Source organism: Lichtheimia ornata, assembly GCF_029851405.1.
Source record: "Lichtheimia ornata isolate CBS 291.66 chromosome Unknown scaffold00007, whole genome shotgun sequence".
Lineage (NCBI taxonomy): Eukaryota > Fungi > Mucoromycota > Mucoromycetes > Mucorales > Lichtheimiaceae > Lichtheimia > Lichtheimia ornata.
The window spans coordinates 455,410-477,968 of NW_026695327.1; the positions used below are offsets into that span (position 1 = coordinate 455,410).

Consider the following 22,559-nt stretch of genomic DNA (forward strand, 5'->3'; position numbering starts at 1 on the left):
GTTAATTTGTCGAGTTCTGTTGCTCGGCGATATACTTGGTAATCCCAAGGATTATCCTGCATCTCGGAACTTTTGATTTTGGTCCAAAAACATGGTCATTATCCTCATCCTCATCCCCATCCCTATCCCTATCCCCATCTCTCTCTCTCTGTGTATGATCCCATTCCTCTCTCGGAAAAAATTGTTTCACATCCATCAAACATGAAATTGGTTGTATGCAATGCAAGTGTATTATGTATTTGTCCAAATCAAATCGGTGTCAATCCTGATGCTGCCATCTTTTTGGCTTTCTTTGCTCGATACATCTCAATGGCTCGATCACGTTCATTTTCTAATTGTTGTCGTGCTGCCATGCTCATGTTTTGAAGCTTCCGCTTATTGGATGCCTTGGTTTGTTCCATTCGTTCTTCATCCTTGGTTGCTTGTCGTGTCTTTGCTTCAAGTGTCTACATACATGATCAATGATTAGTTTGTTGTCTCGCATAAATGACATGGATCGATTTCTGATTTTACCTCTTTGCCTCGACCACGAGCTTTTGGTAGTTTGTTAAACACTGGAGGAGCATCCGCCACTTCACCAAATTTGACATTGTCTCGAAGATCATCAAAGTCTCGACCACCATACTTTTCCACTTGTCGCTGCTTCTTTTCTCGTTCCTTCTCCTTACGAGCCTCCCGATTACGTCGTTTCCTCGCACTCAAAGGCTTGGCTTCCTTGATCTGCTTTTGATATTCAATTTCAACACGCTGGGTAAAATCCCTCAGTCGTTCGCCTTCAAATGGCTTGAGTGGTTCTTGCTTGTCCTACACACATAAACAAATATCAGCGATTCCCTTTGTCTCATGTCGATTAAGCGTTGCGATGGAAACTAACTTTGTTGGCTTTCTTTTTCGCTTGTTGTTCCTTCTTTTCTTTGCGTTTTTGCTCGGTAATATCCTTATATCTCATCAATCGAGTGAACGATTTGGGGGTGTCGTCCGATTGTGTAGTGTCCACCGGTAGATCGACCCTGTTGAATCAAGTCAATCAAGTGCTCAAGTACGATCTCAAGGCTACTACTACATACTCTCCCTGTTTCCGCTTTGGACCCTTTGCTTTTTTGTGTGGCATACTAATAAAGGCCTTTTTTTACATTCGAAGATGGTTTCCCACTCTTTATTATGATAATAGTTTCAATTCCCGCTATGTTCATGCACACACATCACTATCACTGGTTGATCTTGGCAGCCACCTTGGTCGCACCCACAAAGCATAGCATGTGATAAGCCATTCCCGCTGTTGTATAAGCTTGTGGCATCTCTCGATCAGGTTCCATGTAATCAACTTTTCTCCGTACCCAAGTGCGCACCATTGGCGGTAAGAATTTGTAGTGTGGTGAATCAAACTGCAATCGTCGGTTGCATCGGAAACATGGTTCCGTGAATAAATTATGGTAACTCGCAATCCAATGCTATACAAAGTCGTCGTCGTGAATATAGTAATTCTCCTCACATAGTGTAATCATCTTACCAGGATACTGGATAAAGACTCACGTGCAGGCATCACACCCATATCTTGGAAAGCACTGTCAGCGAGCACATTGAGCTTTTGAAAGAGTAATAGATCTTGCTGGGAGTTTTTCTAATAAATCGCTTCGTCAATATCACAATTGAAAAAGCACACCATCCCTTACCTCTTCATTTGCACTCTTCATCTCATAGCGATGCACTACCAAAGTATCGGATGCCTTGTGATAATTCAGACTGAGTACTGCTCGAAGTGCCTTTTCTACTGCAATCTGTAATACCGATATCTATAAGCATCCTTCCTCTCTATAATACAATCCCATCCACTCACTTACCGTGACACAGCATGCAGACCCTGACATTGTATCATGCTCAGGAGAATCAAAGGTGATAGACATGTGTACATTGCTTGGTTTCTCATGGGCCAGCCATTGATCGATATGGGTTGTGATGAAGCTATAATAGATTCCTCAGCAAAATACACCCGAAAGAAAACAATCAATGACCCTTACTTTGCTGTTGTTGTGGGCTTCCTTCGTTCTAAGACCACAGATGATAGTTGTCTATAATAATAATCATATCAGCTAATTCAATCCATGATTGAAAAGCCATCCTTTCCCCCCACCTCCTTACCTAAGCATGTGATCTGATGTTTTCTTGATATGAGCACTTGGATCTTTGGACCTTCCTGCGCCATTCTCAGCTTGTCGTCGTTCTTCAGCTGCTGCATCATTCTCTACAGCACTTTCAACAAGCATAAATGTAAGGGTACTGAACGAGTGTCCAGCTCACATCTTTCAACTTACTCCTTGATACTAGGCCAGTCATAATTGTGCTTGGCGGCTACTTGAGCGTATACCAGTGCTCCTAATCGAGATGTCTATGAGATATTGATATACATCGACGCGTTTATCCATGTACCTTTCAACCCTTCTGCCTCAGATGTCAAGCGATTCACGCCATTCTTTACAAGGTTGAGCCTTTCTCCAAAGGCATTGACGTAGGTTGGGCCCTTGTTTTCTTGCTGTACAAGTTGTTTGAAAGAACGTAGAGACGATCGTAATTCCGAGATCTGCAATCCATAAACACACGTTCGTTTAGAAAGAGTACGTCTAGCAATCGATAAGAGTACTGACAGTAAAGAGAGCCTCGTTGATTTTGACAATGTCGGTTTCAATGTCGTTGATGGATCGCGTGTTGGTGTCGGTCATTGTGTTGGTGGAGAGGAAGAGGGGAGGAGGAGTGACAAAGAGAGAAAGAGGAAGGAGTATGATGCACACAAAGCGAATTGTTTATTGAATGATATGGGTATCTTAGGAAGAGTCGTTACTATCCATCTATCTATCTATCTAGCTGATCGTTTCTTTTTAAGCTTCCAAATCTCGATATCTTCGTTGCCAATGAGTTTGTTGCGTAGCGACTTTTTGGGTATCATGCGTGCATCAAATCCCACTGCCTTGGCTTGTTCAACGAAATTATTGACCACAATGTCATCTCTCCTTTCCAGGGCCACTAATACAATGGTTGTTGCCGAAGCTAGACGCCAACATGCCTTTAGTAGAGGTGGTAGCATTTCTGTGCAGTAAATGCAATCAGCGGCCAAGATGTAATTGTAAGGTGGTTCGAGATACGACATGGCATAATCTTGTTCCTTCTCAAACCGTATCCAGTCGAGAGGTTCTACTCGCACCATGGGGTCAGCCAATGGCATGGACGCATTATCAGGCTGTGATTGTTCTACCAAGCGATACCACCAATCTTTAATGTGGCGAGTATTCTGTTGGCGGTTGGGTTCAAGTACGTTATCCACCACAAATGGAAGATCCGTCAGTATCGTATCAAATCCGAGAGATCCCATTGTCAAGCCTCCAAGACCACATCCGCTGCCGAGTTCAATGCATTTCTTGGAATTTTGGATTTGCATAGTGCCATCCACAAGGGTCCAAGTGGGCCGTTTGATCGTATCCATGAGGTAAAAGGCGAGCACTTTGGCACTATCCCAAACCGTTGTACCATGATTTCCTGTATTGTTGAGCTGGCATAGATCGAGTGATAAATCAGGACATAATGTCACAGAAAATGTGGGTAGCCCTTTAGTGTCTTTGAGATCCTGTTGTTCCATTGTTGCAGAAAGAGAGAGAGAGAGGAAGAAAGAGGGACGAAAAATTTCGAGTTCAGGTGCAGCTGAAGTTTTGACATCAGAGCAGTCTCAGCATTTACTATCCATATCCCATATACCCCATCATGGATTGTTCACTTGTACAGGCATTGACGCTATGGCATACATGTATTACGAGTAACCTTGTGTTAATATCAGCAATGAGTTGAGAGAGGGAGGGTTGCTATAGTACAATGAAAGGCTTTGGCCCATTGTTAACGAAACATAAAGAGCTACTATTCACTCTACTACGTATCCAGCGCGTCGTCAAGGATAATAAGCAAGGATTGGACTTTGGTTGCTATGCAGAAGTGCTGTTGGGAGGATCTATGACATGTCAGCCGACAGAATGTAATCCAAGAAAGCGGACTGTAACCAATGATTTCACGCACTCAACACGGGCTAACCTGCTGCTTGAATTCCTTCAACACTTGGTATATCATGGCTGGCCTTCGCAGTAAGTGCCGAAACTCTTATCCCACCAACATGGCCTCATTCACTCACATTGCTCCTTTGTCTTTTCTTTTCATACAGCGTACGTGTCATCATTTCGTCCATTGACTCAAGAGAAGCAATGACACAGTAAAAAAAAAAACTCCCTTCACTCATGAGCATTTCTACTCCTTCTATTATAGCATCATTGGCTTGGCGTTTGTACTAGCCATCGGCTTTCTTCTTGTTATCTTATCGTGTGCACTATACTAGTATGTATTTATCTTTGTTCAACTTGGTCTTGGTTTGATGCTAATAGTATCTCGGCCTCTCTTTATCCACGGGCGTCTTACAGCAACTGGTGGCCCCTTTTAGTTGGTATGTATAGAGATTATATATATATACAAGGATTGGTGCGACCATGTTGACATGTGGATCCTATTAGTGGCGACGTATGTACTGGCACCACTACCAAATGCTATTTGCAGTCGATGTGCTGGCGAAGAGGATATCATGTCGGACTACAACAGCGGAATCATTGATGCAGGACATTTTATCACTGGCATGTTTATTGTCACAGGATTTTGTACGTATCATAATCATATAACAACAACCTCATCCAATCGACTGATCCTTGCTATGTTCAACCCTTAGGCTTGCCTCTTGTATTAGCCCACGCTGAAGTGGTAAGTAATGTTTGCTATTGAACTTGAGAACCGAGCTGAGCTGTGTGTGTCGTCTGTAGATCACCATCCCTGCAATGATAATGAGTGTTGCTGGTGGTATCCTGGTGTATGGCACAAGTAAGTATTTTGATCATGCATTCATCGTTATTCAAATCATGCTAACAGTCATTGGTAGTTATCACGTATACGCATTTCTTTGCCGATCAAGGCGATGAGTTCTGATATCCTCCCTCCCTTTCATATTGTAAATCATGGTCGTCCATATATAATACAACAAAGAAACCATTCTTTTGTTATTTTGGGAAAAGTGGCTGGCAAGGCACAAGTGCCAATATGTTGTGAGAGGTGCTGTAGTGATACAGTATAGTATAATGTCCCCTTTCCAGCGATCACTTTGTAGAACGAAATGCAACCCCGGGCCGCTAGTAATGATAATATTATGAAGAGAGAATCAATATACAGGAAACGAGAAAGAAAGAGGATATCTATGACTGGTTGCTATCGTTATCATGCTTGGCTTTAGCAATCGCCAATAGCTCGGAAAATTCACCACTACGCTCGCACATTTGTTGGAACAGGCTGCCATCTCGAGTCATTAATGCAAATGGTGTATCAAACTCCACTACGCGACCTTGATCCAATACAAGAATCCGATCATAGTCGGCCACAGTGCGAATACGGTGAGCAATGCATAAAAGTGACGAGTTGACAAATTCACGACGAATGGTTTGCTGGATCTTCTGATCCGTGGTAAAGTCAACGGATGATGTAGCCTCGTCCAAGATAATGAGAGATGATCGTTTGACAAGTGCACGGGCTAATGCGATCAATTGCCGTTGTCCTTGAGACCAATTGCTACCATTTTCAGCTACAGCGGTATCCAAGCTTTCGACATCCGTAAGCTGTGCACGTTTGAGTGCTGCATACAATTCTGCATCATCGTATTCTCCAAATGGATCCATGTTGCTACGTAGCGTGCCCGTGAATAAGATGGGATCTTGTGGAATGATCGTCAAGCGTGATCTCAAATCCTCCAATCCAAGTGTGCTGATATCCACGCCATCAATCGTGATGGACCCACTTGTCGCTTCCATAAACCGAAACATAGATAATGCCAATGTTGATTTTCCAGATCCTGTGCGACCCACAATACCAATCTTTTCACGTGGACGTGTCTCAAATGAAAGACCCCGTAATACAGCAGGCGTATCAGGTGCATATTGCATTACCAAATCTTGTACATTGACAGCGCCAGTCTCTGGCCATTGGGGACGAGGTATGACATTGGTGCGTGCAGCAGGTTCTTGTTCAATGTTGAGATACTCTTGCACACGTTCAATCGAATTGCAATTCATTTCAAACATGGCGTATTGTCGTACGGTCCATAAAATGCTTCTTGTAAAGATCAATGAATAGCTCAAAGCCAAGCCTGCAAGACCTGCTTGCACTGATCCATGCGCCATAATCAATGTGAAGCCTGTACAGAAGCCAACTAGCGCACCAAGGATATCCACACGACAATGCAACCATCGATTCGATGTCCACATCCAGATAAAGGGTCGATTGTTGTTATCAATCTTTTCGAAATTCTCCTCAATGAAGCGCTGCTGACATCCAAAAGCACGGATTGTGGCTACACCATTGACACTTTCATGAAATTGGACATAGATGGGACTGCGCGAGACGGCATTCAGTCGTTTCAAATCACGTGATGTGTCAAGGTAGTATGTGCCGATCCACCAAAAGAGAGCAGCAATAAAAGCACCAGGAATGAGGAATGCTGGGATAATGGATGAGATCAATACAACAACTGCCACAGCACCAATAATAGCATAGAGAAGAGCTGCCATAGAGGGTGCAAGAGCTTGATCAATGGTCTCCATATCAGATGAAAATCGATTGACAATGCGACCCAATGGTGTGCTGTCAAAAAATCGAACCTTGGCATGTAATATCCTATCCAGTAGCTGTACGTGCACACGACGTGAGGCCCTCAATGATCCAGTAAACAAGGTGAGTTGTCGAAGTGTAGCCAAAGTCAAGGAAATCATTCCAATCATGAAATAAATGCCGAGATAATACTTGACGTCAACCTCGTCCTCGTGACCAGAATCCACTGAAAACGTGTTGTGAGTGAGATATGGGATTTCACCAAGTGCATGGAAAGCTGAAGCGACAACAATCGATGCATTACGCTTATGTTCATATGCAGATGACCACACCTTGATCCAATAGTCTTGACCCATGATGGACACTTGTGTCGATACAAAGAATAGTAGCACAGCAAGCCAAAAGATAAAACCACCCGATGCATAAAAGTATACGCTGTACACCTTCCATGATACGCTGCCCTCGGCACGCTTTTCCTCCAGGACAAGTTTACCACCATTGCCATTGTCGTTCTTGGGCGTTGTTGTATCAGGCTTCTTACTGGATCCAGAAGAGGATGGCGATGATGCATCTGTTGCTGCTATTGTTGTTGGCATGACTACTGTACTACCACATGTCTCCTCATCCGACGAGTCTTCCAAAAGTGAAAAATCTTCGCCTAGTACACCAGTAGCAATGACATCCGCTGGTTTGCCAGAAGCTTCGACTTTGCCTTCATGCATTGCCACCACATAATCAGCGCCTTTGATACACAATGATACATGATGTGTGACAAGAATAACTGTACGGCTGCGTAAGAGCTCTCCCATCAAGCATTGTTCATAAAGATGTTTGGCGGTATGGGCATCAACGGCACTCAAGCAATCATCCAAGACCACAATATCAGCATTCGAATACACGGCACGAGCAATAGCCACACTAAACATTATATATATAAGTTATCCAATGCATTTGCCCACTGTTGCCAAGTGTTAACTTACCGCTGCTTTTGACCACCACTCAAAGTGATACCACGCTCGCCAACTTCAGTTTGGTCACCAAATTCGAGGATTTCCAGATCTTTGACTAATGCGCACATGTACAACACCTTTTCATAACGCTCCTTATCATAGGGCAATCCAAACAAGATATTGTCGCGGATGGTACGATTTTGTAACCATGCTGTTTGTGCCACATAGGCAATGCCGGAGAATGGGCCATTGGCACGTCGAGGAAGTACGGCGGAACCTGATAAGCAATGCGTCTCACCCAATAAACTTGCAAGCAAAGTTGTCTTTCCAGATCCAGTAGCACCACAAATGATAGAAAGTTTGCCATGTGGGAATGCAAGGTTCAAATCAGAGACAATAGGTGGAGCATCGCCTTCCGTTTCCCAGCGAAATGATGCATTGTTGAAAAAGCCAATAGCCGTCTTATGCTCCAAAGGTACGCTTGATGGTACAGTTTCCACCTCATCCTGTTGTAGGAAATCCTCGACACGCTTCATTGATACGTTTGCTTGCAACAACCAAGATGTGATCAAAGGCAAGTCATCCAAGGCTTGCTTGAAGGTATTGAATAATGCCAATGCTGTGAATGCGGTAGAGGCTGTCAACTCGTGGTCCAAGGTATACACATAAAAGACTGTCACCATGATGATGACTGGCAACAAAAACCATCTATGCACGTGATCATGTTAATCGAATAATCCTGGCTGCTGCTCATATCCACTTTACTTACACATTGCCCATCCACATGTACATGAAAAGCCGCTTTCGAATACCCTTGAGCTCCACTTCACGTGCCTCCATAATCCGCTTATGGAATTCCTTTTCCCACGCAAAGAATTTGACAATGCGAATAGCTGCCAGCATCTCATTCACCAATTTCATGCGCCTGTCGGTGAATCCCATGATATTGCGATGGATCTTTTGGAACATGTTGCTGAGCTTGTAAATGATAGGTTGCGACAAGATCATAATCACCACGCCATACAATGCTGCCACGCCAAGTAATTGATAGAGACAATAAATGCTGACAGTGATTTGAATCGGGAAACAATAAATGTAAAAGATGTAAGCTGCCAGATCACCCATCTTTTGAGCGTCAACGGAAAGCAAATTATTGATATTGCTTCTGGATGGTTGCTGTTGCTGCTGCTTATCACCCGATTCCTTTTGTGAACTCTGTTCCTCTTTGCGTTTCAATGCCTTGGCATACACCTCTCCAATGACGATGGATTGAATTCGGATACCCATGACTCGACCAATATAGAGACCTTGTTGATAGGATAATGATTGGATGGTGGATGCTAGGAACATGCCAAGGACATACAAGAATGCTGTCGTGGTTGATTGTCCATTGGGATCTTCGATAAACTTGACGATGCGATTCAATGCAAAGGGTGGTCCAAACATGGCCAAACTCCATACAACGCAGTAAAAGAATTGCTCCGTGAGTGGATCCTTGAAGGTGCGTAAAAGGGACCATAGCATCTTGGCTCGTTTCTGATGCCGATAATAAGCGATGGCGTTCTTGGCCTTGTTCTCGTAGGGAAGCTCATCCAGATCATCATCATTGAGTGTGCGCTTGTGACCCTCCTTCATCAATGGGTTGATATAGCTGAACAGGAACCGGGAATAAAGCGACGCTCGATTCTCAGCAGAGACAAAACGTCCCTAGATACAAATCCATCATCATGTAAGCCTTCCTATTCCTTTAGGCAAGCTCTTGTATACGTACTGTTTCATCCTTCAATCGTAGTGGTAAATAGCGTTCCTCGTGAATGGTGATCATAAGCAACAATAGATCCATGGCAACGGATGCAGTGGTAAACTTAAACCCGGCTGTGCTCTCCGAAGAATGGATATAGAATGATCTCAGGTTGACCAGGCCTAGCAAGAAATCCGCAATGGGTAAAGCAATCATGTGTGTGCAAAGGACATCGGCCAGCTGCTTTCGTTTGAGGAAGATGATGCTGATGCTTGCAACAAGACAATACAACTATCATGCATATACCATAAGCTTCCATTACTTTCCCCCCCTCCATTGCAGCCATCCTCCTTCTTACCCAATAGAATCCATGTGCGCCAAATGCCGTAATGATGAGCGCCTTCCATGGGCCTTCAGTTACAGGATCCATCACGTAATCGTCGTGTGCAAGCTGTGAGAGTGCTGTACCTGCAATGACGATGTGCAGGATACTTGCTGTGATACGAGCCATGTTGTACAGCGTCCATTTTGGTAATGGGTCATCCTGGAGAGCCGTGCGTTCGGAACTGACACCAGCATCAGCAGAGGCATTGGAACCAGTTAACGATCCGTAAGTGGGATTGGAAGTTGACGAAGAAGCCAATGTCAATGGTCTAAATGTCGATCGTCTGTGTCGCCATAGTGCTTTGATAATCAAGAATGCTGAACATTTCAAGAGGAAGAGAGGGAGAATGGTATCCAGAATGCTGTTTGGTTCAAGTATGTAGTGTATTGTGTTGTATGAGTGAAAAAGGGTGGCGTCAAGAAAAGGGAGACAAGAATGGACTTTTTACCTCTCGCGAAAACAGGGTGTGAAATCCCCATCCAACCACACTTGCTATAGAAGGAGAGTAAATCGATATGCATAAGCAAGAGATAAACAAGACGGGCTTTAATTGATTTCATTCACTGTACCAAGCACTCTTTGTTCATGAAAGTGTGTATGTGTGTGGGAGTGAGAATGAGAGTGAGAGTGAGAGTTATTTATGAATGACGATAAAAGTGAAAAAGAAGGGGTAACTTAATCGCTGATGACCGCCCGGTATGTTGTGTTGTGTGCTGAAAGGGTTAATGCCCTTTTGCTGATCCAAAAGCTCATTCGGGAATAAATTCTACCTTGTGAAAGCAAGGATCGATCTTTCTGCTTGTCCAACATCATTGTGGGAACACAAATCCTAAAGACATGCCTCGTTATATAATCCTTACTTGTCATTAAAAGATGCAATTGGAATGACAACTCCCCCCTTGCTGCTGCAGATGCAAGTTATTTGACAGCTGCTATTCATCAAAAGTCATTTCCTCTTGCTTCCTATGTAAAGTGAGCCAAGAATTATGTACATCATCATCATCATCATCATCATCCATGTCGGATGTTGTGAAGCAGCTCCCTTTACAAAAAGCCTATTCTATCGTGTACACTCCGGCTCTCGCACATTCAAAAGAAAGAAAATACTTCCTTTTTTAGGCGGTCGAGATTAAACATGTAGACCACAGCAACGTCTGCTGGTTCACACGTCCTTAAGAACATGACTCACGTATATAGACCTCCAGTGTTGCTTCAATATCAGATACCATCATGTGCTTAGATGCGGGATACCATCATCATTCCCTTACTGTTATAGGAAGGCAGTGAACCCAAGTCACTGTATGCCTTGCATGATCCCTATATAAACGCTGATAGTATGGCATACAAGGATCCCCTTATTGTTCGGGTTTATGTCCACCAATAGGAGCTTTCTTATGGTCCTTTGTCGCTCCTCAGGTACACAGGTCTAAGCGAACACGAAAAACAAATGCACGAGACTACTCGAATCATCACGTTTGGGGGTCTCAATATCAAGGATTAATGATCTGGTGTCCTAGGGTGGATTTACATAAGATGCAGCATCTAAATTTACCATAACTATTAATCCAAGAAGGATATGCATCTTATGGTTGCCAATGTATTTCACTTTACAAGTTTACCAAAAGTTTATTGGAGGTGAGATTAAATGTACGTTGTTGATGATGATGCATGAATGTGATATGTACTACGAACAAGAAGGAAAAGGAAATGATGCAAGATGCTTGAGTATATGTATAATGCAGAAGAAGAAGGATGGATGGGATATATCGGCTTGCTTATATGACTCAGCAAGAGTAGCTCCAGTATTTGGTCATTGGTGAGCAAGGGAATTCATCACGCAAAGGAAGCTTGTTGGCGTAGAAAAAGCGAGGATCGACATTGTCACGGCTATAGTAGGATCGACGTCCATGGTGTACAAGTGACCATCCTTGGAATTGTTCAGGCAACCGGTTCTTGTTGCTGCTGCTACCCGTAGTACTTTGACTGATTTCAACGACCTTGAGTGCCTTGTATAGCTTTTGTTGTGGTTGCTGTTGTTGAATTCCTTCTCCACCACATAGGGATACGGGAGATGAGCCGACAATGTTTTGCAGGATAGCCACCATGTACTTCAAATCGAGGGCAAACCATGTCCTTGAAAGGTTAAGATATTTGAGATTGGGCATTTTTCCAAGCAAGGTCATGAGACCATCCGTGGTAATGTGTTGGGAAGAGGCGAGTGAGAGATACTCAATCTTTTTAAGATTGACGGTTGAAAAGCTAGCAAGCACGGTATCATCCATGCTAGCATGACCGCCCAGGTTGAGTGAACGCAAGGATGGCATCTCAGTGGCCACAAGATGAGAGAGACATTCACGACAAAAGTTGTTGCTTGCCACGCCATTGAAATTCATATTGAGATTGAGCTCAACGAGATGTGCGCGTGCGCGTGATAAAAATGGTATCACAGCAGAGCAGCACCTGATTCCATGGCAACCTTGCAAGTTCAAATGGGTCATTGAATCGGGGTTGAGATGCTGAAATAAGTCACTGGTCACCTTGGTGTGACCTAAATCAAGTCGATGGAGTGCATTACCATTCGATCGCATTTGCTTGAAGAAAGGCACAAAAAATGATGCTTGTGACAAAGCCATGCACATGTAAAATGAAATGTTGCCAAGTCGAGGTGGCATCACGGTTGGCACAGCTGTTGTTGTAGTAGCAGCAGGTGGTTGCTGTTCCATTGTTGACATTTCTTCCTCGTTGTTCTTTTTATCCTTGTCCTCTGCAAACACCTCAGCCATGGCTGCCGTAAACTTTCGATCGCAGAACCCGGTAAAATCCAATACCTCCAACCGTAGATGACCATTAAACACGGCTCGAATTACCACTGGTTCGACAAAAGCTTGCATCATTTCCTCGCCCACATACAATTGAGTCATGTTGACACATGAACTTAAAAGATAAGCAAGGCCTTCAGGTTCAACAATAGCTTTGGCTTGTGCCTCGCTCCAACCGGAACCACGAGCGGTGTAGCTTGAAAGGTCGACTCGACGCACATAGTTTAACCATCCTTGTTCCTTGAATCGCTTGGTGTGTCGAACAAGGGCTGCATATTGCTGAGGGCTATGGATAGCCATGGTATGGAAGAGAGCTCGAATGGCTGCCGCATGACATTGATGATTCACAAGAGCAAGTTGAGCGATATCGCGTGTAGATGATGTGTTTTCGGCAATAAGCTCAAGAAGCTCCAACGATAATTGACGCATAGATATAGAAAAAAGAGTGTTTGGGTAAACAAGAAATCGCGATGGGAAAACAAAAAAAAAATGTTCGTCTTTTTAACCAGGTGTCTTTTTTTTCAACAACCCCTCTCTTCTCAATGCATTCCTCGGGGTCGGGGTTGACCCCAGCTCGGCGCAACCTTATACGGTAAAGGCAGCATGGCTTCTCACGATAACCTAACCGCAATGATTGGCTAAGATTGTCTTGCGAGATCACACTCTTTGCTGATTGGTGCTTTAGATCTGTCCAAGGGGGACGTGCTGCAAAGGTCACAAGCTCATTTTTTTCCAAGGTTGGACAGCCAAAGCGAGGCTGGCAACATAATGAGAAATAGGAGGTGGGGGGTGATGGTTGTCGGAGGTAACATAACAATCACCACACACACCATTGTTGCCATGGTCACCACCATCACCTTTTTTCTTCTTTATCTTTCTCTTCACATGTATACATACAATAATGTGGCTTCATTGGCATGGGTGGTGGTGGCGTGATTGTTCTGCACATGGGGGTGACCCTATTGTTCCTCATCATCACCACCCCCACCAGATGCAGACCCTGGTGTTATTATATATAATGCTCATTATCAACGAACAATCACATCATCATGCAACTGGATTTGAAATTACGACGTCGTTTTGTGTTTTGGGAAAAAGACTTTTATTGCAACAATCACACACACACACAAGTTCGAGAGCAAATGATGGTATCACCATCATGCCACTACACGTTTAATCGGATTTCAAAAACGTTACGGATGGCTTGCCGATGACCGAACTGGGGGCAGTTTGTTGCTGTTTGGGTGTACAAAAAAGGCTTAGGAAGATTGGCGGATGATGGTGTGGGGCATACGTTTAGGATTCTATAAGGCATGTATATAAGCGTGTGGGGGGTATGGGTGGTGTGTGTATATAGGTAAAAAGCATGTAAAAGTAATAAACAGTGTGTCTGCGTGATGGTAACTCGGCCATATAAACGTACAATAGAGCAAGAAAAAGGAAATGGAATAGTTGAGGGGGGTAACAAATGAATGAGCAATCGTGTTACAAAAGATAAGGTGACAATCAGTGCCCGGCATTGGAGGAAGAGGAGGAGGAACACGTGCGCGAAAGAGGTGGAGCTAATTCAGGTTTGGTGTTTGGAGCAGCAGCAGTTGTAGTGGTTGTAGCAGCAGCTGATGATAACGACAATGGGTAGACAACAGTGGAAAATGTACGACATGAGAGTTGATCTGCAAAGATTGAATTAGTTTAGACTTTGCATGATACGATAACACGTGGTAATGATGATGCTTACCCATCATGCTTGGGATCTCCTCTTTTCCACCACCACGTCCATAAAAGTCGGAGGTTGTTGACCAACAAGTGCTTGTAGACAACGTTGATGGATGTTGTTGATATTTTTTTTTGTCGTCGTTGTTGGTGTTATTATGTAACATGTTTGATTTGGGTGAAGCTGGTGGCCAATGTGTAGTGACAATAAGCGATGGGCAGCTGGTTTGCTTAGACAAGCCTCGTCGATCTACGTAGTAGAAAACATCGCATGTTGAGAACAAGATCATCGTTATGGTTTATCCATTCTTAGGCAACATACCATAAGCATAAGCCGATGCTGATGCAGGTCGTGAGTAAGGTGCACAAGTCACTGCAATAGAGCGCATGTAATCGGGAGGGCTTCGACCACCAGTGCTGATCATCAGGGATGAGGAGGAGGAGGATGTATTGTTGGCGGTCTTTCTACGAGTGTTCCTATGGACGCATTCGATCCCATTGCTTGCACAATAGGCACAAGGTTGACCACCATCACATTTGGTCTTGCGTCTACGACATGCCTCACATGCTGATCCTGAGCTCAAGCGGCGTGATGGAGGCTTGTAGTTTGGTAAAGCCAAAGTATTATTGTTGTTGCCAATGCTTTTTGAGCGCACCAAGGGTTGATGATGGAAACTAAGAGCATGATGATGATGATCGTGACCAAGGAAATGTTGCATGCTTTGAGAAGCGGTTGTCGTGGTAACAGTGGAAGGAAGGGAGCACATCTTTTTGGATATAAAGTAATAGAGACTTTTTGTTCATGATGGATGAATGATGGTGAGTATATATACAAAGCGGCACCCCCACTGAAACACTGGGGGAGATGATCAAGGGGGTGGGCACATACACACAATTCATAAGCGGGCACTATAATCTAGGATCAAAAAAGAGAGAGAGTGAAAAGGAATAGGGAGATCGGAATGAAAGCGATCAACAGGTCTGCTAATATTTTTGGTATTGGACGTGGCAAATGAACCACGCGATGCGGGGCATCTTTAGTAGCAGGTTTGTTGACATGCACGTCCTTTCTCTCTTTCTCTCTCTCTTTGCTACTAAAAATCGGATCGATTAATGAATTATTATCTTTCACGCAGAGCACACAATCGGATGATGCAAGATATTTTTAACATCATTGCCACCATTTTCTCCTGCAATCAAGCACGAGCCTTCTTTATGCAAATAACCAGATGCTTCACCAGAAGCATCTCTTTCCCCCCCATAAAGCACCAATCGTATCATCCGATCACATCCGAAATCACCGAGCAAAGGCACCATGCACACACATTTTACACACGCACCATCTCATTTGCCTTTTTAAACGCACATCCTTTTCTTATGGTCTGTGCTCGTCAAGGGATCATCCCATCGAGCCTGTTGCTTATCATCTTTTAGTCGACATACACGTACTGTATCCACGTTGATTACAAGGTATTACAAAAAGTGCCATTTACGATAGTAGAGTAGGGTTGTCAAGGAAAGGCGGGAAAATTGACTTTAGGTTTGTTGGGCTGAATTGAATTTCTTCTCTATTTCCATCATGCCCACGCGATGTGTATATATGGGATCGCTCTGCATGTTTGTTTATGTGTGTGCGTGTTGTGAAAAATTCATGGCTGGCCCATTCGATTTACATAGCACCGTGATTTATGTATGTATGTGATGTATTCCTTTTGAATCACCACAACAATGCATCATCATTGTGAATATGCGTGGGCTTAATAATGGCGATGATGATCTAAGATGATAAATGGGGTTCTCCAAATGATGATGGTGACGGCGAGGATGGAGGTGTATTACATAAAACTTAAAAGGAGAAGGATGAGCATCGACTGTCATCGGGTCGGCAATAGGAAAAGACGATCGTTCCCATTTGGATTCTTCTTCATTGGGTGCCCGGTGTGTGTAAGTGAATGTGTATGTGAGCGTGTGTGTGTGTGTGTGTGTGAACTCTTGTTCTCCGTTGATGTTTCATTGTGTGCATTTGTTGACATTCTTGGCAAATAGAGCCGACTAGCTTGTTGGAGCATGCCCTAATTAGGTGCTGAGGGGAGAAAAAGAGAGAGAGTCAGAGTCAGTAAGCGATCGCCATCTCATTTCCGTTTTTGCATACTCCTTATTCAGGTACATTCTTATATGCGTGTATGGGTGGGATGATATGTGTGTATGTATCTAAGGATCAAAGAAGACTCTATGCAATCTCCTAGTAATGGTGGTAGTAGCTTGATGAATGATGATTGGATGATTCTGCAGCAGGTGCTGCATATGGTGGGGTTATAGCAAAGAGAGAGCAAGAGTGAGGGAAGGGATGTGCATTTGTGCGGGGAGAATAAGAGCATGCGTGTATACTGGACATTGTGGTGTTGTCTGGCGCAATAAGGTGTGAGGACATAGACTTGCAGATGTGTGCACATACACAGCAAGTAGCTTTTTATTCTTTTCATTTGCATCATCAACAGCAACAAAACGGATGTACAGTAATTGAAATGATGTACCCAAAGGTGTTCTCCTTGTAAGCATCATGAACAACGACAACAACAAGGGGAGTAAAAAGAAAGAAAAGTTATGGTGGTGGGTGGGTTGTCATGCATGCATATCATCCTTGTTCTCTCTTTCTCTCTCTCTCTCTCTCTCTATTGCCACCTGTAAACCAGTGACGCAGAAATATCTTGAATCGTTTGTGCTACCAATCGCCACCAACACAGGTTATCCTTCTGCAGCTTAACTCTTTTACACATTTGATCATAAGGGACCCTTCCCACTCATCCTTCCCTTGATCTTTTTCACACTCTCGTTATTCCATCATCACAATCAAAGAGCATTATTGTCGTACTGAGTAGCAGCATTTCCCTATCAGCTGTTGTTTGAACCATTTCATAACTCCCAACCCCCCTTTTTCTCTTTTTTGAAAGACGACCGTCAGTAGCCCAGCAGTAGGACTCTCCACCATTTACTCCAGCTACTCTCATTCCTCCCGTCTTGGACGCCATCCACATCAGCTTGCAAGCCATTCACCAGTCCATGTCGATCCAATTCGCCGATTGAATTGCGCATCCTGCATAACCCCCAATCCTATTATCATTCAGGTGTGTGTGTGTGTTGTGTGTGTGTGGGTGTGTTCAAGTCTCGTTGACATGGGAGGAGAGGACTAATCGTAATATTGCAACGATAACTAGATCTGTGTAAACAAGTAAACAAGGCACTATCCGTGACGACCCTCATAATCCAAACGTTATCAAGGTATCATGATGATGACATTCACAGTGCACGCATGTTTAAAGTGATCACTAATATAGTTGGGTATTTTGTATTACAGCGACGACTCACTTTACACGTGCCCCCACCACATACACACGCACACACACACAAGCAGACACGCACTCATGTCCGAACCACTTACAGCTGATTGGATCTCTCAACACGATACCACTTCCACTGATCCAGTGCCTAATTCCTCGTTCAGCTTATCCACCTCCAGCTCATCTTCATCAACAACGGATCGGTGGAGACATCATTCATTGCCGAGATCATCCGTTGCTGAAAGACGTCAACAAGCTCATGCTGAAAGAGCACGTCAATTACAGGAAATGGAAAGACAAATCACCGATGCAGCTACTTGGAGTAAGCGTCGCACCGACTTGTTGACAACATCTTCGCAGCAACATAACAACAACAATGACGCTTTATTTGTATTGAGTGATGACGACGATGATAATGATACCAAATCGAATACCACTATCTCATCACCTACAACGAGTCGAAAGATTGATTTACGTGATGCAACATTGGAAGATCTCGAAGGACTTATTGCAGCTTCAGCACAACGATTAGCGAATTATCGATTGCAAAAGACAACTGAAGTAGCAGCTTCATTAACAACAACCTCGAGTAAGCGCCAAAGCATGGAGAGTATGGACTCTGAGATACGATCACCCGGCACATCATCATCCAAGAAAAGCAGTATCCATAGCAACAGCAACAATTTACGACTCTCGTATTTATTGGGCAGTAGTGGTGGTGATGAGGAGGATGTTAATCGCATGAATATCGGCGATTCTTCATTTGTGGATGATCACACAGTGACAATGGCCGATTTTGCACCACAACCAAGCACCACGACACCTAGCACAAAAAGAACAGCAATGGCATCAGCATCCTACAATAGCATACGCAACAAATTTGAGTCAGCTGCAACTTCGACGACATCACAAGAACGCATTCTTCAATTCGATCCATTGCTATCAACCAAAACCAATGGTGACACCGGTGGTGGTGGTGGTACTACAAAAGGAAAGCAATCAGCAACAACAACCAATACCAACCTGACATCATCAACGCAATCCAATCTACGATCCATTGCAGAGGCTAGAGATAAAGAAAGACGACATGCATCACGACCACGGCCTGTAGAACTTAATTTGAATGATATCAAGCGATCTTCATCGACCATGGTGGACTCACCTTTGACACCTACACGCTTACCCACCCCTCGATCCAATCATGCAAGCACGTCAACGGCATTTTCTCCAAGATTAGCATCTCCTGCACAATCCCACAGCCGTCGTATTCGGACCTTGTCGACCCTTGATAAGAGAGAAAAGGAAATGGTGTCATGGTTACGTAGCGACTTTGAAAAGATGAAATCCACGGCAACCAATGATAAGGGATTGATCAAGCCATCCGTTTCGCTCTCTGTCAGCACGAGCAGCCGAATGCGTAAGAGTCTTCCAGCTACGAAAAAGACGATGATGATGGAGGATGATCGTGATGATAGTGGTGATGGTGATGTGGAAGATCAACCAAAGCGTCGACCTATACGCACTCGTACCATTAGCACGACATCGATTGGCGGTGGTACAGGGAGATTGCATCGAGATCTTGCAAGGAAGAATATGAAACTCTTGGCAGACTTTGATCCATTATTGGTGGATGACAAGAAAAAGAAAGCAACGTCTCAGCAACGTCGACAACATTTACTTGATAATGACGATGACAATGATACTTGGGGTGAAGCGGATGAGGAAGGGCCCACGTTAAAAAGACGACAGCAACCTCGATCACGTGTGATTTCCATGACGACCTTGGAGAGATCATCCTTGTCAACCAGCACCCGAAAGGCGATTGGTACTAGCAAAACGACGACGACGACGACCCAGCATAAGAATAGTAGCAATGTCATGCCACAAGAATCACAATCCATGTCAGTTCGACCCGCCTCAGGGAGAAAAAGGGGAAAGGTATGTTATATACTACAATGGATGAGGGAGTAAAAAGAGAGACCAGAGAGGGAGAGAGGGCAAAACTGAAATGATGGTAATGTGCATAAGAATCTCATTTTGTTTTTGTTTTTCTTTCTTTCTTCCCCTTTTGATTCTTCCAACAGACACTTCCTGGAGATTTGGCGTCGCCTCCTGCGATGGCCCCACTGGCACTGCCACCTATGAGACTGGAACCGTATGGTGGACTTTCTTCAGATGAAACGACCACGACCACTTCCTCTGTGAAACAACAACAAGCATCCACTCGCTCAGCAAAGACACCCACTCGCATTCCACTTCCTGTTTCGAGAACCTCTCGTCAATCCTTACGTGCAGTCGACAATTACAGTGAAGATGAGCTGCTCCATTTGTCTGAATCGGAGAAGGATCGCACAGCAACCAAGCAAAAAAAGGCCAAGGCAACAGATACCACCACAACCGCCAGCAATGGCCAAGTAACCACAGGTGGTGCAAAGATTGGTCCTACCACCACTGTTTACTCTGGCTCCATGATTGTATCGAACAGCTCAGGCACACGACTTGGCCGATCATCTGACAAGCCCACACAAAGCATATCGATTCGTACAAGATCCACCAAAGCGACACCAACCACGAGTTCCCCTCGACCCAACAAGATGCCATCGACAACGACATCCGAGAATGGTATCATGAATAATACAACCCGTCAACGTAAAGTCAGCACTTTGTCGACATCAGCATCAGCATCCCATGTCTCAAAGGCATCAACATCATCATCACATGGAGGTAGGAAACGATCTTTGGTGGGTGATCTGTTGCAGGATCAGCTGGACAAGGAAAAGCTTCAATCTCAGTCCCTGACCGTAAACTTGGTTTCAGCCCATGGTCTCATTAGCCCTCCCGAATCCATCAAAGGAAATCATCCTTCTACCAGTCATACTACAGGATATCATACGCTACCTTCTCGTCGGAAGCCTACGCTATTGCATGAGCATTTACAAGGCCTTGTGGATGATTCAACTCAGCATACCAACACGGCTTGGAGCTCATTGGTGGAACATGAGAAAAAGCTCAACAACAAAAGAGTCCCTGTTTTACGTGGTGGAAGTGCAAGCACCTCTACAAAGGATAGCGTACCTGACAAGACAACTTCAAGTCGTGCAGCAATGAGTTCTCAAGGTAAATTAAAAAAAAAGGGACGAACGATCATGGGGACATGAAGGGAAACTAATCATTTATGTCGTATCATAGCTGCTTTGAAATTATATCATTCATGCTTGTCTTCGTATGAAAAGAAGGAGATCCTCGATTATTCGCAAGTGTACTTTGTTGGCAATCATGCACAAAAACGTTTGGCTACCAAGGAGCACACCACTTGCAACTATGGCTATGATGATGATCGTGGCGACTACCATATTGTCTTGCGAGATCATTTGGCTTATCGATACGAAGTACTGGAGGTGCTAGGCAAAGGATCATTTGGCCAAGTCCTTAAATGCTTTGATCACAAGGAGGGGAAAATGACAGCTGTCAAGATTATTCGCAACAAGAAACGATTCCATGCACAAGCGCTTGTCGAAGTGAAAATATTGAAAGATCTCATCGAATGGGTAAGTATATAAGCGAGAAAGGTGGGGAGGAAATGGGTGCAGTATATACTCATTGTCATCATCATCATGACACCAGGATCCAGAAGATAAACACAACAACGTGCGGATGCTCGACCACTTTAATTTCAGGAGCCATTTGTGTATCGCTTTCGAATGCCTCAGCATAAACTTGTACGATTTTATAAAGAGCAACAACTTTCAAGGTTTCAGCATGGGATTGATTCGGAGGTACGTAATGTATATACGTTTATATGTGATGGATTATACGGCTGACACGTGTGGCATTCATTGATAGGTTTACTATCCAGCTTCTCAACTCGCTCGTTTTACTGCGGAAGCACAAGTTGATTCATTGTGATTTGAAACCTGAGGTATACACAATCCATCCTTCACACTCAATGCAACTGTGTATTAACTTTTTTATCCTTAGAACGTACTTCTCAAGCACCCTACCAAAAGCTCGATTAAAGTAATTGATTTCGGCAGCTCATGTCTTGAGAGCGAAAAAGGTAAATTGCAATGAGATAGGATAAGCGGCATTTTGGCTGACACATTTTTTATAGTATATACCTATATCCAAAGCCGTTTTTATCGGTCGCCGGAAGTGATTATGGGCATGGAATACAGCATGGCAATCGACATGTGGAGCGTTGGATGTATATTGGCCGAGTTATATACAGGTTTGTGGTGGGCCTGGAACAATGACAATGAACGCAATGGCTCATGGTGGTTCTTTGAATAGGATACCCCCTCTTTCCAGGAGAGAATGAACAAGAGCAATTCGCATGTATTATGGAGATACAAGGAGTACCTGAAAAGCACCTAATTGAAAAGGCCACACGTCGAAAGGTCTTCTTTGGTAAGTAACATCCCACTCCCCTCCCCATCTACTCACCGCGTTCAACCTCTTTGCTCATATAATGTATGATAGATTCAAATGGCTTGCCACGCATTAGTCCTAATTCCAAGGGACGTAAACGACGACCTGGTACCAAACCACTAAGCCAAGCGCTCAAATCAACAGATGACAACTTTATTGACTTTGTTAATCGGTGTCTACAATGGGATCCTGAACGGCGGATGACACCAGAAGATGCTTTCAACCATGCATGGATTGCACGATCATCATCGTCATCAAAAAAGCAACATCGATCATGATATCCCACATTTACCCGAACGGCAGCACATTCCCCATATCGTATACACGCACCCATCAACCGCACCCATGGTTGATCTCCTTTTACCCCACCATACTTCTTCACATTTTCATAGTTCGTATCACTCTCCCTAGTTTTGTTCTTGTAAACGCCTATAAGAAAACCTGACAACACTTCCATTACATCAATTCATGCTTGTATACCATTGTCTTCATTCTTGGGGGATGTGTCACCAA

The 22,559-nt window shown here is 43.9% G+C and overlaps 8 protein-coding genes across 8 annotated transcripts; 2 read left to right on the forward strand and 6 right to left on the reverse strand.

Moving 5' to 3' along the window:
• Positions 1-248: 248 nt before the first annotated feature.
• O0I10_002547 (uncharacterized protein) lies at positions 249-1,111 on the reverse strand (the record flags this gene model as incomplete). Its single annotated transcript, XM_058482629.1, has 4 exons — positions 249-446; positions 514-804; positions 875-1,010; positions 1,068-1,111. The coding sequence occupies 4 exons, from the start codon at positions 1,109-1,111 to the stop codon at positions 249-251; spliced, it is 669 nt and encodes a 222-aa protein (XP_058346653.1).
• Positions 1,112-1,208: 97 nt separating this feature from the next.
• O0I10_002548 (uncharacterized protein) lies at positions 1,209-2,717 on the reverse strand (the record flags this gene model as incomplete). The annotated part of the gene is made up of 9 exons (XM_058482630.1): positions 1,209-1,451; positions 1,511-1,621; positions 1,674-1,778; positions 1,842-1,962; positions 2,019-2,069; positions 2,140-2,250; positions 2,313-2,373; positions 2,428-2,578; positions 2,643-2,717. 9 exons carry the CDS (start codon positions 2,715-2,717, stop codon positions 1,209-1,211), a joined length of 1,029 nt encoding a protein of 342 aa, XP_058346654.1.
• A 134-nt stretch (positions 2,718-2,851) lies between these two features.
• On the reverse strand, positions 2,852-3,628 carry O0I10_002549 (uncharacterized protein; the record flags this gene model as incomplete). The annotated part of the gene is made up of 1 exon (XM_058482631.1): positions 2,852-3,628. The coding sequence occupies one exon, from the start codon at positions 3,626-3,628 to the stop codon at positions 2,852-2,854; it is 777 nt and encodes a 258-aa protein (XP_058346655.1).
• A 365-nt stretch (positions 3,629-3,993) lies between these two features.
• On the forward strand, positions 3,994-5,004 carry O0I10_002550 (uncharacterized protein; the record flags this gene model as incomplete). The annotated part of the gene is made up of 7 exons (XM_058482632.1): positions 3,994-4,121; positions 4,300-4,368; positions 4,452-4,474; positions 4,542-4,682; positions 4,751-4,782; positions 4,842-4,899; positions 4,958-5,004. 7 exons carry the CDS (start codon positions 3,994-3,996, stop codon positions 5,002-5,004), a joined length of 498 nt encoding a protein of 165 aa, XP_058346656.1.
• Positions 5,005-5,267: 263 nt separating this feature from the next.
• On the reverse strand, positions 5,268-10,335 carry O0I10_002551 (uncharacterized protein; the record flags this gene model as incomplete). The annotated part of the gene is made up of 7 exons (XM_058482633.1): positions 5,268-7,590; positions 7,653-8,330; positions 8,392-9,329; positions 9,394-9,654; positions 9,722-10,109; positions 10,197-10,240; positions 10,318-10,335. 7 exons carry the CDS (start codon positions 10,333-10,335, stop codon positions 5,268-5,270), a joined length of 4,650 nt encoding a protein of 1,549 aa, XP_058346657.1.
• Positions 10,336-11,532: 1,197 nt separating this feature from the next.
• O0I10_002552 (uncharacterized protein) lies at positions 11,533-12,996 on the reverse strand (the record flags this gene model as incomplete). The annotated part of the gene is made up of 1 exon (XM_058482634.1): positions 11,533-12,996. One exon carries the CDS (start codon positions 12,994-12,996, stop codon positions 11,533-11,535), a length of 1,464 nt encoding a protein of 487 aa, XP_058346658.1.
• A 1,077-nt stretch (positions 12,997-14,073) lies between these two features.
• O0I10_002553 (uncharacterized protein) lies at positions 14,074-15,047 on the reverse strand (the record flags this gene model as incomplete). Its single annotated transcript, XM_058482635.1, has 3 exons — positions 14,074-14,240; positions 14,306-14,530; positions 14,603-15,047. 3 exons carry the CDS (start codon positions 15,045-15,047, stop codon positions 14,074-14,076), a joined length of 837 nt encoding a protein of 278 aa, XP_058346659.1.
• Positions 15,048-17,702: 2,655 nt separating this feature from the next.
• Positions 17,703-22,324, forward strand: O0I10_002554 (uncharacterized protein; the record flags this gene model as incomplete). The annotated part of the gene is made up of 10 exons (XM_058482636.1): positions 17,703-19,556; positions 19,703-20,342; positions 20,436-20,735; positions 20,808-21,166; positions 21,243-21,394; positions 21,462-21,537; positions 21,597-21,675; positions 21,730-21,846; positions 21,909-22,025; positions 22,098-22,324. 10 exons carry the CDS (start codon positions 17,703-17,705, stop codon positions 22,322-22,324), a joined length of 3,921 nt encoding a protein of 1,306 aa, XP_058346660.1.
• Positions 22,325-22,559: the final 235 nt, after the last annotated feature.